Genomic DNA, 17,696 nt, shown 5'->3' with positions numbered 1-17,696 from the left:
TTAAGTAATATTCCCAGATGGGAATATTGGGTATTCCTATCCGGGATTGAGCCCTAATTACTCACTTATTCACTCACTAATATTTTTCCTTTTGTCCTCCTCTTCAAATCATGCCATCTTTCTTTGCAGTCTGAAGGTGGGCGTTTAAAACAACCAACAGCACTGACAGGCCGGGATATTCGATTCTAAATATGGTTTCTTTCTGTTACATTTAAATTCCTTGTCTGAAGTTTGGAGGAATGCCTCTGCACATCATTGTTCAGGACTTGTGGTCTGAAAATTTAATTTTTCTCTCTCTCTCTGCCATTGTCCTGCCTACTGTGTTCTTGGTGCAAATGCAGCATTTATACTTTGCCACATGGATAATTACAATCAGACACAGAACAAGGGCAAATTGCATTCAGCTGCAAAACTTAATGGGCGTGTTTGCGCTGTAATATCTGAACGTGTTTTGTGAACTAGACCTAGACTGGTACTATCAGCAGCCGCCATCCATTCATTGTGTATTTTCCTCTCTGTTTTTATCAGATATGACAAATGTGTTGCCAATGTACACCGCAGGAGTTTAGATAGCTTTATACCAAAGCCTGTACATGGAAGTAGTGAGGTATGATGTCACCCGTTGGTGTGCATTGGAGCCAGTTTGAAGCCCAGAGTTGCAGCTTAGGGTTGGCACCGTCTTTTCTGTTTGGAGCCAGGACCTTTCAAATAAGGAGTGTGTTGTCTTTCACGCTCTGGAAACTGATTATTTCTAGAGAGAAATTGATGGTTTTTGAATGGGAGTCAATTGGAGCATCCAGCGTCCATCAGTGGCATTTTAAGGTATTTCAGCATTAGATTTAGCCTCAAGCCATGGTAGTTGTTGCTTGTTTCTTACCATCACTCAGTCAAGCCAACCATGTCAATTCACTGCATTCTGAGTTTTGAAGTCCAACTGAAATCCTGTTTAAACATCCATATTTGCAGTCACAAATAATGTCACTGTGTTTTAAAAAATGTACTGTTAATACTTTTGTATCATTAGGATGAAGAGAAAATTAAATGCTTCTTTGTGTGTCAGATGAAGGGGGGGGGGGGACTGAGCTGATATGTGTGCTGTAGTAGACAAAAAAAACAGTTTAATAAATTGAAACTTGCATTACAATGAGTTCTGCCAAATGTCATTGCCTGTACAGATGTACTACATTTATCCTATACTTTTATCCCTTTGATTGTGTCAACCTTCAGATGTAGCTAGGGCTCAAATGCTCTAACACCATGGAAAAAGACACAGCAAAGTCGCCCTCCAGTGGCTAAATGCCATAGCAATGGGAAGAATGACAGATGCAAGCATTTATTTTGAAGTCTGTGACCACTAGAGGATAACTTTTTTTCCATTCTGCAACTGTAAGCTTATACATTTAGTCAACTGTTATGCCTGTTTCAATGGCTTACTGGCCACTAGCTATGTACCATCTTTTTTCAAGCATGCTCTTGTGGAACCTCTTCTTAAAAGAGAATTTAAACCCTTATGTACTCAACAATTATAGAACAATCTCCAAACTCCCACTATTGTCAAAGATATTTGAAAAGATCATATACAATTAAGTGCCCACACGAGTCAACATGATATTTTTGAAAAGTTCCAATCTGGTTTTCAAGAAAAACACAGCCTGAGACTGCTCTTCTTTGTTTGACCAATGATCTCATTGCTGCTGATGCTGGTGAGGGATCTGCTCTGATTTTACTTGACTTAATTGACATAGCACCTTCATTTTCCATCTAAAAGACATTGTAAAAGTTGCAGACACTGCTCATGAGTGGTTCATCTCTTACCTTTCAGACAGTTTACAGTCCCTCTTGGTAATTTCACATCACCTACTGCCCCTATAAACTAAGGAGTATCTTAAGGCTCTGTCCTGGGTGCCCTTCAATTCTGTATCTACATGCTTCCACTCGGCAGATTAATACACAGTCATAAGATTTCTTTTCATTGCTATACCATTGACACACAACTTTACAGTGTTTTAACTGTGTTTGTTAAACCAGGATCCCCAGGGAGTTTGCCTTCCTTAACCTCTTCCACTCCCTGAAGATGCTGACATTCGCACATGACATTACTGTCTTTCAGAGGTTGTAGCGGGCTCAGTTCTAAAGTTACAAAAAAACTACATGATCTAAGGAATCGAATGGTACCGACCATGTAATGCTAGCTTGTCGGGAAGGGGGCTAAATAATGCTCCAAAATCATGCTATATTTTGGTTAGGGAAAAACTAGCATGGCCATTTTCAAAGGGGTACTTTGACCTCCCACCTCAAGATAAATGAATGGAAATGGGTTCTATGGGTATCTACGTGTCTCCCCTTTACAGACATGCCCTCTTTATGCTAATCGCATGCAGTTCTGGGCAAAAACCATGCAGTTTTTTGTATGCAGTATAAATCTGTTATTTTTGCCTATTCTAAAAATGGTGTTTTTCAATATTTCTGCATACTCAGGTCCCTAAACAGTCTTGGAAATGCATAAATTGGGTCTGACTGGAAAGCTGAAACTCTTGTAGATTCATTGAGCCCACTTGTATTCATGTATGATGATGTTAGTCCCCATAGTAGCCATTTCTTTGTAGTGAGACCATTATTTAAAACTTTATCTCACTGTGTAAAATGACCTATATTGACCTCTAGGATAATCACTCACCTCAATAAGGGGGGTTCTGAGCAATTTCCAGAGCAGAAGTGCTCACCATCCAATCAATGAATGACTGCAATTCTTACAGAAATCTCCATGTCTAAAGTTTTTGATACCAAATCACAACATGAGTTTTTCTGTGGTGTTCCTCAAGGTCTTGCACTTGATATATATATATATATATATATATATATATATACAGAAAAAACTCAAATCCTACACAAACTGGTTTTATTACACCACAAATTATCCTGGTCCCTCTGGTTTACAAATTCATGAAAAGGGGGTGTATCAGCTAAAACACGTTGCTCTTTAAACTTCAAATGTAAACACATATCCCGATCAACAGACCAAGGATCTAACAAATCTCCATCATTGCTCTTATCTAACTGAACACAGGTCCACATCATTTTATTGTTGGGTAAACAGGCTCAGTGAATTTGGTGTGGAAGGTGTAGAGGTGTGTCAGTGTGTTAGAGGAGACTCTGTAGGACAGACAGCCAGTGAATCAGTCCACATACAAAATACATGTTAGATCTCTGCTTTTCTTTATATGTTTTATTCAAGTTTACCACAAACTGGATTTTCTAACAAACAGGAAATAACCAAGCTGCACACAGTGGTCAACTCAGGACTCCACTTTATTGAATATTTTACTCAAGTAGAGAGATGTCCAACAGGTGTTACAGAAATTACAATCCAGGAGAACTTCAGTTCTATAAACATCAGCAAAATTCTCAACATCTAACAAGTTAAAGACAATGTTGTTACTGTCTCCTCAGAACACCACAGAGATTAAATGGACTCTTGGTTGGACTCAGAGCAGAATGTCCAGAGCCACAACCAGAAAAACAAAGACCAGCAGAAGTTTCCTGAGTGGTTCATTATACTTGTGTTAGAAGAAGAGAAAGATCACAACATAAAACTGGAATCATCACTTTGTCAATAATTGTTGATTATTTAAATGTATGTATTTTTTTTAAAATCTTTTTCCTTTTTTATTTTTTTTTTTGTGCATGAAAAACAAAACAGCAACATCTGAATCTTAAAAAACAAAAGACAAAACTTTGTCACTGTTCTCCACTAATGTGAGTGAGCAGTGTTACAGAGTTTCATTAACATTCTGAAATTCAACAAATATAAGAACAATTTCTAAATTAAAGCAGAGACACTTGAGTTACTTATTGTCATACCATGTTTGAAAACAAAGAAAAGAAACACCTCCCTCCTCCTTTCCTTCCTTCTCCCCAACTTCTCAAGCATAAATGAAACCTCTTGTAAATTTAGATAAAGATAAATGAACAATTCTGATGTTAAGCTACAGGCACCTTATTCACTATTATATACCATGTAAGTGCTTTGCATAAGCTAATAAATGTGTAACGTAGCAAATATTCAATACCCTCATACATGTCCTCACAAAAGTTTTATATTGATAAAATAAAAATTGGAAGGCAGTTAAACCACATGTAGCCTGCAGCACGTTTCTCTAAAACATAATCAGATTATATGGTATATTCTGTAGAAGCCATTGTGGTGACATAATGTTATATACCATGTAGCTACTACACAGACAAAGAAAAGATTAACTTGGAAACATAAACAAAGAATATTCACACACCAGTATTATGAGATGACTTCAAGATTAAAAAAAGATTTAAATGCAATTATTCAAGCCTAAACTAAGACGTTAATGTTACGTTTTAATAAGGTAAAAGCAAAAAAAATCATGTCCAACTGTGGCCATAGGAGGCCGCTGTTTGTTCCTAGTTTCTCACTGAAAGTGTCCAGTTTTTTTAAAAAAAAACATCACTACAAACCTCATAGCATCAATTTTTGGGCCATATGTGGTATTTAACCGGCACATGTGGCTGAGATATGGCATGGCAAAATGCATGTGGGCCAAATCATAACCACATAGGTTTTGACATACCTTCAAAATTGGAAGGAATTTCACTTGAGGATCACCTCTGAAAATTAGGTACCTGGCCCAGATAAGAACTGACAACTGGGGACCACATGTGGCGTGGTAATGGCAATCATGTGAACTGACATGCATTGTTGTTCCCCAAACATCACCCAAATGGTTTGCACCTGTTGCTGCATCTGTATGTGGCTTCAAACTGAAAGACATAGTCTTGAGGATTATGAAAGCAACCCTTTGAACTGCTGTTGCAAGACAGATGAACTGGAGGGGGGTGAATTAAAAAATATCTGTCCAGTAGCTGATCTTGAAGACAGTTGTCATTGGTAAGCAGTGTGAATTTAATTATATATACATATATATATAAAACCCGTTGCAGACCCGCCTCAATCACATTAATACCTGTTGGCCTATTTTCATGACATTTCAAAATGGCTATAGATGCGAAATACTAGGGAGAAGTGAAAGATCCAAAATACATGAAAGTTGATTTGTAATTTTAGAGAGCTCTGCGTGTGCATGTGCACAGAAACTGCTCCGATGAAGTGAAGTTTGGGTCTGTAACATTAAAATACCAGTTTTTGAGTGCCAAAAATATTCTGAGATATATCTGACGCCACTGTTTGTGTAGGCATATGAGTGAACTTGTGCACAGAGAATACAGAACGGATCCAAAACTATGGCACATGCGCTCATGAGCTGCCCTCACAGCCATCATTGTTTTCACTGTTGCTGGTTGACATGAACACAAACAATATGCAGGAGGTTTTCTGTGAATGATACACATTCAGTGCATTTTGGAGTCAGTTTAACCCTGAATATTGAGGGGAACACATTATTACATATATTGGGGGGGGGGCATGAACCCCCCTTATTTTAAAATGTGAGAATTGATATTTTTGTGCTGCTGATGTGGACATTGTGTAAAAGCCTTAAAATACTGACTGTATTGCAAACACAAACTGTGTGCAAAATGGCTCTCACTCAACTGGACACAGTGCAGCATAGTTGGTGTAGTGCCAAATCCAGAACCCTGGGTAAACAGGCTCTGTGAACTGAGTGCGGAAGGTATAGAGGTGACTCAGTCTGTTAGAGGAGACATCGTAGAAGGACAGAGTGCCAGCAGGCCAGTCCAGATACACTCCAATTTTTTTGCAGCCGGTGTTGGGAACAGGACTACTCCACACCTGACCATTATGCCATGCAGAGAGCCACTGCTTCTCGCCAAAATACCAGGATATATTATTAGATCCGAGACCACTATCCTTACCTTCTTTTTTCCTTCCAATTCCTTTGTATGTGACAGCGACACCAACATAATTGCTATAACATTTACTCCACTGTACCTCCCAGTAATGGCGCCCAGTAAGCCCCTCTCTGCACAAAACCTGAGGACGTGGATTAAACCTCTCTGGGTTATCAGGATATTTCTGCCATTCTCCACAGGTCGCCTTTTTGTTTCCCTCAGACAGAGTGAGCCAGTTGCTTGCCGTGTTTGGGTTCAGGGAGAGATCACAGGCATCTAATGGAGAGACCAAAACATAATCTGTTATCATCATCCACATCACCGTCCACTTCAGTTTACAACAGCATACACACATGAAATTACTTCAACATACACATGTAGTCCTACATTATTTAATAACAGCATGGTAATAAAGATTTATGTTTTAGATATTTACTCAGAATTTTAATGTACAAATCTGCTGTGGTCTTAAAACTCCTAGGGGCAACATGGCTGTGTTTGGTTGAGATGTCAGAGCTACAGTGGTTCATTATTATGAAAATATGAAAATATAATAATAATAATAATAATAATAATAATAATAATAATAATAATAATAATAATAATAAACATTATCATTAAACAATAATAATAGTTGACCAGAATTTTTCCAAGTGATACTCAAAATGGAGCCTGTGATTGGTAGAAAAGATGACCACTTTGATCTCTCATGATAGATACAGTATTTTTTACAGTTTGACTTATTTTGGCTGAAAGTGGAAACTAACACACAAAAAAAAATGACTTACACCACATTAAATCATTTTTGTCTGTGATAGTCGTCACATCAGATGGGACGTCAGGCTTTGAAAAATCATCAGTGACCAGTTTGCCCTCCTTGTAATGGTAGATGGTTGCTCCTTTGTATTTCTCATTTGCTGTGGCTGTTACAAAGAAACGGACACTGCTGCTGTCCTTGAGAGGTTTGGCAAGGTCACGGAAAGCTTTGGCTTTTTCTCTCATTTTGGTCAACACTTCCTCTGCGAAATACCAGTGTTCTGCATTGGTACATTTTAATTCAAGTGAATCCAAGTAGTCAGCCATCGCATCAAAGCAGGGGTCAGTACTTTCCACAGAGGTGAAAACAAAGCACAGTGCATTCTTTACTTCTGGATCAAAAACCTCTCTATCCAACTCTGACTGATTTTTGACGATCTTTGTGTTTGTTCCCTCCATCATGTCTACACAGGACCTAATGACAGTGATTTCTCTCTCCATGTGATCCATCCACTTGCTTAGTTTGTCCTGACTGAATGGTGACATGTCTCTTTCTTCAAAGAATTTTTCTAATGAGCTCTCATCTTCTTTGCCTTCACGGATGGCGGGAAATGTCTTCTTCATGATCTGTTGGAGCGCAGATGTGAAATTATCACACAGTTTTTGGAAACTTTCCAGCGTTTTGCGAATCTCTGGAAAATCCTCTGACACTTTGTCTGCCAAGGAATCATTGCATCTCATTTTTATCTGCCTAATACCCTCTAGAGCATCTCCAGCTGTCCTCACTAGTCCAACACTGATCTCACTCAGCAGCTCAGCAGCTTTGGAATTGAAATTCTTCAACGGCATCAGCCAGACCTTCAGTGGAGCAGCATGTTCTCCGTTTTCTCCCAGTAGCTTTGGAAGCTCTACATAGATCTTCACTGCCTCTTCAAATGTTGCAGGGTTGCTTTCAAGAATGAAGTCCCCGTAGAATTTGCAGGAGAATTTTTTTGTCAGGTCTTTTTCTTCATCAGTAAGCTTGATGTCAACTTTCCCCTCAATATCCAATGATGGAATCTTCTTTATCACAGCTTCCATGCTGCCCTGGATGTTCTGAACGCTGCTAGCATCTAACTTCTCACTGTCAAATACAAAGAAAGCATTTGCTCCATACTGGATGCCTGTGACTACATGTGTTGCCGAGCTCTTCTCAATAACATCTGTTTGTTGCGTGTTCTTGGTTTCATGAGGAGTCAACGACAACTGCTTGAAGTTGGTGGTAGCTTTGTACTGAAGTGTCACTCTGCTCTGATTCTTGAATTTCTTCTGGTCATTCAGGTATTTCGCAGATCCTCCAACTTCAATCAATCCACCCAGGAAACTGGCCTTCAGGGAAGCATCAACGGACAGCAGGGAAGACTTGGATTCAATGGAGTCAGATGTCATAATGTGAAAATCACTGCTACGCTGAGAGGTTTCAACTGTGTTCTCTTGTAGAGTTGTTGTATCCCACAAGGTGAAACCTACAGAAATTAAACATCATGTATTAAAGCAGAAAAAAACATTTTGTAAACATTCAGCCACATGTAGAGCTATTGTAGAAGTCTCAAGAAAGAGGATCTGAAATGTTTTACACTTGTTCTAATAATAAAAACCGGAAAATGAAAACCTCACCTGATTTTTTTTCTATGTGTTTATAAAGAGAGAGAAGGAATTAAAATGGGTGATTGGATTGTGTGTGGAAATTTTCTTAATCAATTTTGCATTGATTTTTTGTTGTTACCCAGAAGTTGCACCCACAAGCTTGACAGTGACATAGCTGCACCCCGAGGATTTTCAAAGTAAACGCACTGTGTTTTACTGAGACTGAGACACCGCTCTGTCAATTAAGTGAGTCCAACTTTCATGTGTTTGTGGGCTTGTTGTGTACATGACTTTGTTGAGTTTGCCTGTTCAACCAAACACTGTTTAAATTATTTATCTGCCCACCAGTGTAGAAAACTGTTAGCTACAGAAGATAATCAATGCTAACTACATTAACTGGTTTGTAGGCAAACTGTTGAAGCTAACATACTGTATGTGAACATTACTCATTTATTATTATTGTCAGCTGTTTTGAACCTCATTTGGATTTTTGCTCCTCTAAGTCTATGTGAAATGTCTACATTTATGGTAGAAATAAGTTAAATGGACCCCCTTCAGCACTTCATGTAAGGATTACAAAATTGTGTTTGTACATGTAGACTACAAAGTAGAGAAATGTTCTAAATAATGTTCCAGTTTAACTGGTGTTTCCAAGGACCCATTGTTGACTAACCAGGACTAACTGATTACTTTGCCTCTCTATCATTTGTTATTGATGTCTTTCTCTCTACCATCTTCTCTTCTCAGTGTCTTTTGAAACATTACAATAGAAAAATTTGCTGGAACATTAATTTTGGTCTCAACAGAAAATACATGGGGAAATACATTTGGAACCGACCCACTGGACTGCTGAACGTTATAACGTATCACCACTGATGCCTTAAAAAGTCTATCATGGAGTTATCGAGGCAACAGGAGAGACAGGCAACTGTAGTGTCCTCAGTGCTAACCAAAAGTAGTAGTAAGACACTAACATCTAACTAGGTCCAATGAGCGGTTGTCTTGAATAATTCAGGGAGTGAGTTAATGTACGGTGTAACAGTGACAATTTATTGCCTCAAAACTTATATACAATAATACACAAGACTTTAATCTTTTAAAAGAATGGAAAATAAAAAATAAAATCAAATAAGGAAATCAACAGAAATGGTCCGTTATAGAGGTGGAAAACCTCCAATGAAATGTTCTTTGGTTTACTGAATGTTCCTTTGATCCGCAGGGACTCCTTATGATTAAAGCTCAAGAGTTCAGTTCAAAGTTGTTTTGTCTTGTATCTGTTCCAAGTGTCTAATAGTGTCACTACTATAACTACTACCTGGGTAGGATATTAGTGTGTGTGTTTTATCTGTAACCCAATGAAAATGGTTATCACTTTAAATCAGATGTCCTCTGTGGGCAGTTCCTATGGTTGGCCAACACCGTTTCTCCAACCATCCACAGGGTCATGGGCTGGGCTCGCCATTTTTCATTCTATCTGGTCACAAAAAACCAACCTGAGTTTCTCAACATTAATAACTTGACAGAAGTTGTTTCCCTCTTGCTCACAGTTGGACCTCAGGAAATGCTCGTTTTTTGTTTACATGCTCATACACGTCTGCTGTGTTGGGAGTGCTGCTGCAGTGGAAAAAAGAGGGCATGTAGCTCCCTCAACATAACAGACGCACAGTGTATATGTGCCCCTTTGTGGGAACAACATGTAATTAAATTTCTAAATCACATATATGGGTTTTGTAGCCCTATAATCCAATTGGGTTACACCCTCTCCCTTTGACTCTGCATGAGTCCCTTCATGCTCTGCTCTATAGTTCATAGGAGAACTTTCATAGTCACCACTGATGTCGAGTGCTTGATTAAAGCTCTCTAAGAGACTCTGTACAAAGGAAATAAAGGGTTTCTCCAACTAAGAGTAATGAAAATGGTCAGACGGTCACCATGACCTCTCAGATTTTCATGTAGAGTCATTTGGTTCTGTACCAGTTTTGTTTTCACTTTCTTTTTCCTGGTCAATTGTTTCAGAGGTTGATGTATTGCTCAGCTCAGTATTTTGTTGCGCTTCAACAGATTCTCCATCCTCAGAATCTTCTTGATGAGTAGAGGTTACATCATTGTCATTCTCAGCATCAGCTGAGGTTTTGTTTGTCACATCTGGTGAGGTCATATCCTCTCCAGTAGTAAACAACGTCTGGCTCCTCTCCTTTGACTGTCTCAGGAGGTGTTCCAACAGGTTCCACAGGCAACACAGGAGCATTACCCTGATCAGACTCATCCTGAGGCTGGGAGGTCAAAGAGGTCATGACCTGGATAGTAAGCATTTATCCTTTACTGCTGGAGTTATAGTTGGTGGCTCTCTCTTTGGGATTTCATACAATTCCACATTTTTTCCCACAGCAATGACAGGCAACCAGGTAGGACAGCAGGGTGAGTCATCCTGAGACTCTGAGAACAAATGTTCCTCAAAGGGCTGGGGTTGACTATGTCTGGTTCTTGGCTGCAGGGCTTTTGATTTGGCCTGTTCAGTTTCCTCTGCTTTGGATAGATCACCACAAGGGAGCAGGAGATTCCCATGCAGGGTTCGGATGGGATCTCCATTCATGGGCTGTACTGTGTACACAGGTAGGTCTCCCATCTTTTTCAGGACCTTATACATAGTGGATTCCAACTTATACACAAGCTTATGTTTGTTTCGTAGCCACAAGTCCCTTACTAACACTTCGTCACCTTCCTCTAGTGTCAACTGTCTCATTTTTTTTGTCAAAGCAACATTTATTTCGTGCAGCAACCTTTTGCAATTTCATGATGGCAATCTGATAACTCTCTCTAAACGGGCCTTCAGGTTTCTCATGTATCGGGAGTGAGATTTGGGAGCACCACCCTTGACAGGTAAGCAGAATGCAATAGCTACTGGTAGCCTTGGCTGGTGCCCGAACATCAACTTATATGGGCTGAAGCCAGTGACCTTGTTCTTGGTGCAGTTGTAGGCATGAAATTAGGGGCTTTACATAGTCACGACAGTGACTTTTCTCTTTTTCTTTCAAAGTTCCTAACATGTCGAGAAGGGTTCAGTTGAACCTCTCAACCGGGTTTCCCCTTGAGTGGTAAGGACTTGTGTGCACTTTAGTGATACCAACAAGGGAACAGAGCTCTTTATTGAGTTGAGATTCGAAATCTCTGCCCTGATCACTAAGAAGGTGCTCTGGAAAACCATAATGCACCAAAAACTGCTCCCAAAGACATTTAGCAACTGTTGTGGCCTTCTGGTCTTTCGTTAGTATGGCAACAGCATACTTGGTAAAAATGGTCTGTTATATGGGTTTTGTAGCCCTATAATTCATGTGGGTTACACAACCATGAGTCCCAGTGCTAATTGTGACATTAACATTAGTAGATGTTTTACAGTAATAAAACCTGAATGCTTTTAAAAACACTTGTGTAAATCTGAGGCTAGATATTGAAAAACTAGAGCGGATTGTGGTTTTATATAATATAGCCAAACAATATAATGCTAGAATCATCTTATGTAAGCGCCCTGGTAGCTGAATGGTCACTGCACATGCCATGAAACTGCAACTTCCCTGGTATGACCATAGACGTTGGTATGATTCCAACTAGGGACCTTTGTTTTCTGTCTCTTCACTGCCCACTCATCCGATTAAGGCAAAAATGTGATTTTTTTTTTTTTTTTACAGAATAATAGTATGCAGCTTTACAAACAATACTGACTGTCTTTTACATCTTCATCATTGAAACCAATCAACAGCACAGACAACACGCCAATTCTGGCATAAAGATGTAAAGGCAAAAATAACAATAATGGTGCCGATTCTACAGATTTACATTAACAGAATGACCAAATTCAAGTTCAAATATGCAGCGCAGTTTTGTGTCTTGTTACATAGCAGCTAGACTGACCCAATAATGTGACATGTTATAAGAAAAGACAACAGTACTGATCAGTTGTGATTGTATTTATGCAGTGTGGTTATCCAATTTTGGTTCCTGTTTACAAAATGAAAGTTGACAGTGATGTCTAATTCAGATGAATGAGCATGCTGAATATTGTAGAGTATTGTTGTAGGAGAAATAAATGTCCGTAGCCTTTCAAACAAAACACGATCGATGGCATCATCATAAATCACAAGTTAATTTATCACACTTTGCGAAGGCTACCTCCAGCTTGCTCCCTATTGCATTCAAGGCAAGTATGAGATAAATGAAACCTTATGTTTCACTTGTATCTCCAAACTCACTGAGCTTGGTATCTCAGGATCCGCCCTCTGCTGGTTCATGTCCTACCTGTCAGGGAGATATTATAGAGTATCTTGGAATGGAGAAATGTCCAAACTGCACAGCTTATCCACAGGGGTTCCCCTAGGGTCAGTGCTTGGTCCCCTCCTTTTCTCATTATACACCACCTCACTTGGCACAATCATCCACTCCCATGGTTTCTCATACCACTGCTATGCTGATGATACCCAGCTCTTCCTGTCATTCCCACCGGAATACCACTCAGTCTCTGTTTGGATCTCTTCATACCGAGCTCCTTGTCATTCCAGCCAGTCCTTCCATACAACAAAACATCAGCATCCAGCTCGAATCAACCCAACTCATGCCCACAAAGTCTGCCCGAAATTTGGGTGCCATGATTGATGATCAACTAACCTTTAAGGTTCACATGGCGTCAGTCACTTGATCATGTCAATTCGCCCTGTACAAAATCAGGAAGATCAGACCCTACCTGTCTGAGCATGCAGCACAACTCCTGGTACAGGCTCTCATTATATGCACACGCATCGACTACTGCAACTCCTTACTGGCAGGCCTCCCTGCATGTACACTTAAACCTCTGCAGATGATCCAGAACGCGGCAGCGCATCTGGTCTTCAATCAGCCCAAAACAGCACATGTCACCCCGCTGTTGATATCCCTCCACTGGCTCCCAGTTGCTGCCCGCATCAAATTCAAAACCCTGACACTTGCTCACAAAATGGCAACTAAAATGCACTCTAATCATTACCTTGTTGCACTGCCTGTTGGCATGTACGTCCTATCGGGCTCAAACTTCAGCTTTATGGCACTTACTCATGTTGTTGTCTCCTGACTAGATCCTTGCTTGTGTTGTATCAGTCTCATATGTACATCGCTTTGGATAAAAGCGTCTGCTAAATGTAATGTAATGTAATGTAATGTGATGCTGTATTAAACAGTCCTCAAATCCACTTGACATCACATAAATCACAACACATGATACTAGCAACAAGAATGATTTATTGATGTTTGCAGTGTTTTGAACAGGCATCGTCAAAGCCACCTACTTTGTCATTTCCTAGTCTTCTCCTCTAGCATCCTGAGATTATCATAGCAACCACAGCCTCACATACACAGATATCATCAGTTAATTAACCAGTTAAACCGCAACACCAGCACTTTTGATTTGAAATGAAACAATGACTGAAATTAAAGTGCTAACATGGATTTAAGTAGTTTTATTGTGTTCGTGTCCATTCTGATATTGTGAACAGTGAAGCAACTGTAGCCTTCTTTTTTAAGCAGTCTGCCAATTTTAGGACAATGCAGGAGGACAATCCTAAATATACAGCAAATATAGCCAGGGAGGTTTTTATGACCTAGCAGTGGGATGTTCCCGCCTGGCATAGTCACTCATGTGACCTCAGTCCAGCTGAGCAAGTGTGTCACTCACTCATTGGTCAAATGATCTTTGGTACATTAAAATTGGAGGACTTTAGTTGCAAGTAAAAACTAAAGCTACAATTCCTACACCGTTCATCTGTGGATGTACACACCATCATAGTAAGGAGGAGAGATTAACTTCGTAGTCATGGTTTCCTTTCAAAGCCAATGTGCTGAAGTACAGAGAAATTACAACTAGGGATATCAATGATTAATTGGTTATCAGTTAATTACCATTAATAATTTAATCTATTAAAAATGTATTGGCTGATAATGCAGCAGACAAGGGACATGTGGTGTAACTGTCAGAAAATATTCTGTAGATTTGCTGTAGTATCTGGTTACACCACTACGTGGAGCCTCTTAGTTTTTTATGAGATTGAGTTACAGGTGTGTTTGGTGAACACCATCAGGGCTGCACAAACTGTAAAACAATTGCACCTCAATGCCCTCTGAGGAAGGAAAAAGTCGCAGCATGTCTTGCTCTGCTCTCTGAGACAGTCCTGTTGAAGCTGTTGGCGGCTGTGTGGCTTAGCTATCTGAGGCTCATGCTAATGCTAAACTAGCATCTTTAACAGGAACAGCTGCTCAGTTAATGCAGGCTGAGAACTGAGTGTCAGACAGCAGGACTCTAATTACACATGCTTCCAACAAAATCAACACAAAAGAATGAACTGTATAGACCACACTACCCTGCTTTGAGTATGAATGCATTTTAGAGGTGGCAGTAAATGGACTGATAAAGTCTGAGCGACAGTATTGGTCATCCCAGGGACATTCATCCAGCTGAGCAGCTGTTTCCAGCAGCTGGACTAACACACATCACTCCATCACGTAGATCAGGTCTGCACATTATTTCATATTAAACCAGTCAGACTGAAGTCCATTGTGGGGAGATAGGAGTAACCTGTTTTACAGGTTAGTAACCTGTTTTACAGGTTACTAATAAACTTAATCAAGCTTCTTTTCTAGGGCCCACAGCACATGAGCATTATTGATTTCTGTAGTTGACTGCCCGCACATGACTTGGAGCAAAAATGATATGCTGATAGTGCTTTTAGTGGCTTTTAAATGTATATTTCTAAATATATACGTTTTTTCATAGTTCTACAACTGTTTCTTTTGTAATGCTGTGTGTGGATCAAATAATGATCCCGAAATTAAGACTGCTGCTGATCACACATTGTCACTGCTCATAGCTGTGATTACCAATACACAAATGTGCCAAAAGCTGGGTGAGCCTAATGCCTATCAAAGCCCAGTATTGATGTTAAATGATCACGAGGGATTAAGCACATCGCTGTAATGGAAATGGTGCATTTGTATAGAAGCCAATTTGAATCTTACAAGGAAATGAATACATATTAGTGAAATTTAATCACTACTGACTTCTTAATGTTGAAATTTGCGTAACATTGAATTCATCACACTGAAATATTTCACTTTGAAAACCATCTATCTGAATTTATGGAGTTTATATTCCCCTGAAATTTTCAACTTTCAAAAACTAAATTTTTCAGCACACTTGTTAGGATTCACAATTTCAGACAGAAAGTACCCAAAATTAAAAAAAATATATCAAAATTTCTCAAATTCAACAACCTCAATTCAAATCTAAAAAGTTAGGATCAAGCTTTTGTTTTCTCACCATGCTGATAAAGTGTGCATGATGTAGCAAGAGAGATGCTTCCCATTTAAAGACTGTGGAGGATTCATCAGAGCTGTTGGGACATTTATATTTTACGGTGGCTCCAAACTGTTACCTTTGGAGAGTAAAAACATCTATTTTTTTCTTGTTTTCCTGTCTTGTCCCAGTATTTGAAAAAGAAAAGGAATTTACTGTGCCTTGAATTTTTGGGAGGGGAATCAATTCCCTTTCTTGTGGGCAGCACTGATGTCAAACCTTTAGTCTGGTTAATAAATTTAGCTTTTCTGTCCCATAAGATCATTTGAAATTCTTGTCAGCAGATCTCAGACAGGCAGAGTAAGTAATTCTATTATTCCAATGTTGTCTACATCAAGTTTTACCTGGGATTAGTGTATCCTGCCGAGCATCATAGAGCATCCCTATGGTGAAGGGTCGACCCAGTGCAGCTACTGTCATGGTATCTGAAGACATGTTTTCAAACCTGTTGGTGAACATGACACAACATAGATCAAAGCAAACACACACAACCTTCAATATTTGATTAAATTATCTGAAGTTAGTGTCACACAGGTAGACAACTCTCCTCCATGACACAGACAGAGAGGGCAAAAACAAGAAAGAGACCAGCAGACAGCTTATTGGTCTTGGAAATATTTCCAAATTAAAATATAAAGAAAGAAATATTTCCACCCTGTTTGTCCTTACCTGGTGTAGTTGTGTAGATCAGAGTCTTCTTAACTTCTTACTGGAGCTTCCAGTCTGATGGTCTGTCATACTGTGAAGCAACTTTTATCCTGTTCTCTCTCCTACTGATTCCTCCCCCTGACACGCCTCCTGATATGACTGCAATCTTATTTTAATTATGTTGCAGTTTGTCCTGTTATCTCACATACAGATCAGAGAAGTCTGAAGAAAGTATGTAGCCGTTCACACAAAACTAAACAAGATACTCCTTTATACGTGATCAAATGTCTGATATCAGTCAAAAATAATCAGGAAGTTAGTTTTTAAATAAATGATATTGCAAGAGTTTGTCCCATTCACAACATCATTTTTTAAAACTGTTGTAATTTTTTAATCATAACAAAAGTTTCAGTGCTGTGAAAGTTTGTTTTTCTTTTAGCTTTTTCTTGGTTTGTCCTTTTGCAAAATGATTATCAACATTTTTTAGTGAACTTCAATTAAATCACTATGCTTATGTTTTTGAACTCGAACTGATTGAACCGAACACTAAAATTCATCAAAAATCATCTTTTGATGGCTAAATTACTATATGCTCACATGAAAATGTTCACAACTTATGGAACCTGAATACTTCAGTAAACTAAAACAACCAGTTTCATACTATGTTAATAGATATGCAGCCTTCTAATCATACAGGATTTCATCTACCTTTTTTAAGCTAATGACACAAGTTCATTTATTTTGTTCAGATTTTGTCATTTCAACCTGGTTGAAAAGAAATGGAAACTGTTCCTCTAATGGTGTTCACAAACTTTTAGGATGACAATAAACATGAAAATGTTTTGTTACAGTTACAATGATCTCTGTTTACAGGCTTTCACATTTACACTTGGTATTTTTAATCTCACATTGTGGATGGAAATGCAAATTAAGAAAGCAAAGCTGATGGACTCAAAGCTGTCATGCTACTGTATGGGCTCGGCTTATTTTCCTTTGCTTCTCATGTTCTTACAAGTTTCGGGCGGTTCAGTTTAATAGTTGATCCTTTTCCTGATGAATAAAGCTACGCCTTCTACATGGAATCCTGCCTAGACATTTATGAAATGTGACAGCTGCGGCTGCCTTCATCATTTGTTGATTACTTTAATTAGTTGGCGCCTGATTTGGATCATGTTCAGAGTGGAGACTTCCAGCACCTCTTCAGGTTCAGTGTTCTCAAACTCACCAGGGCCATGATCCAAAAGAGATCTGGAGCCTAATAATATAATATTAATCACATTTCTAAAATATAAACATTTACAGCATATGACAACTGAGCCACCTATGACATGACACCTGAGACATGATGACTATGTCTTTATGTACTTTTTATAGCCCAATTATTAAACATGATACTCAGTGACATTATCTATGTATGCTGGTAACTCATATGGCTGGATTCATTAAGTTTGTGTGT

The 17,696-nt window shown here is 39.0% G+C and overlaps 1 protein-coding gene across 2 annotated transcripts; it reads right to left on the bottom strand.

Moving 5' to 3' along the window:
- Positions 1–3,298: 3,298 nt before the first annotated feature.
- Positions 3,299–16,319, bottom strand: LOC137172198 (stonustoxin subunit beta-like). 2 transcript variants are annotated; one of them, XM_067576496.1, is made up of 4 exons: positions 16,262–16,319; positions 15,937–16,037; positions 6,627–8,099; positions 3,299–6,114 (listed from the first exon to the last, which is right to left on the bottom strand). In XM_067576496.1, exons 2-4 carry the CDS (start codon positions 16,025–16,027, stop codon positions 5,573–5,575), a joined length of 2,106 nt encoding a protein of 701 aa, XP_067432597.1. In that variant the 5' UTR covers positions 16,028–16,037; positions 16,262–16,319; the 3' UTR covers positions 3,299–5,572. The 2 variants fall into 2 exon arrangements, with proteins under 2 accessions (XP_067432597.1, XP_067432596.1); XM_067576495.1 differs by having other exon boundaries at positions 15,937–16,306.
- Between the last annotated feature and the right edge of the window lie 1,377 nt (positions 16,320–17,696).

This window comes from Thunnus thynnus, chromosome 20, assembly GCF_963924715.1.
Source record: "Thunnus thynnus chromosome 20, fThuThy2.1, whole genome shotgun sequence".
Taxonomy (NCBI): domain Eukaryota; kingdom Metazoa; phylum Chordata; class Actinopteri; order Scombriformes; family Scombridae; genus Thunnus; species Thunnus thynnus.
This window is presented reverse-complemented; position numbering and strand designations above follow the sequence as displayed.

What these genes read in the sequence shown, in the direction of transcription:
- LOC137172198 (XM_067576495.1), bottom strand. Translation starts at nt 16,051, where the DNA reads ATGTTCACCAACAGGTTTGAAAACATGTCTTCAGATACCATGACAGTA. An exon ending in GCAGGATACACTAATCCCAG is followed by an intron (nt 8,100 to 15,936) that starts GTAAAACTTGAT and finishes TAATTTCTGTAG; the next exon opens with GTTTCACCTTGTGGGATACA. An exon ending in CAAAAATGATTTAATGTGGT is followed by an intron (nt 6,115 to 6,626) that starts GTAAGTCATTTT and finishes TCTCTCCATTAG; the next exon opens with ATGCCTGTGATCTCTCCCTG.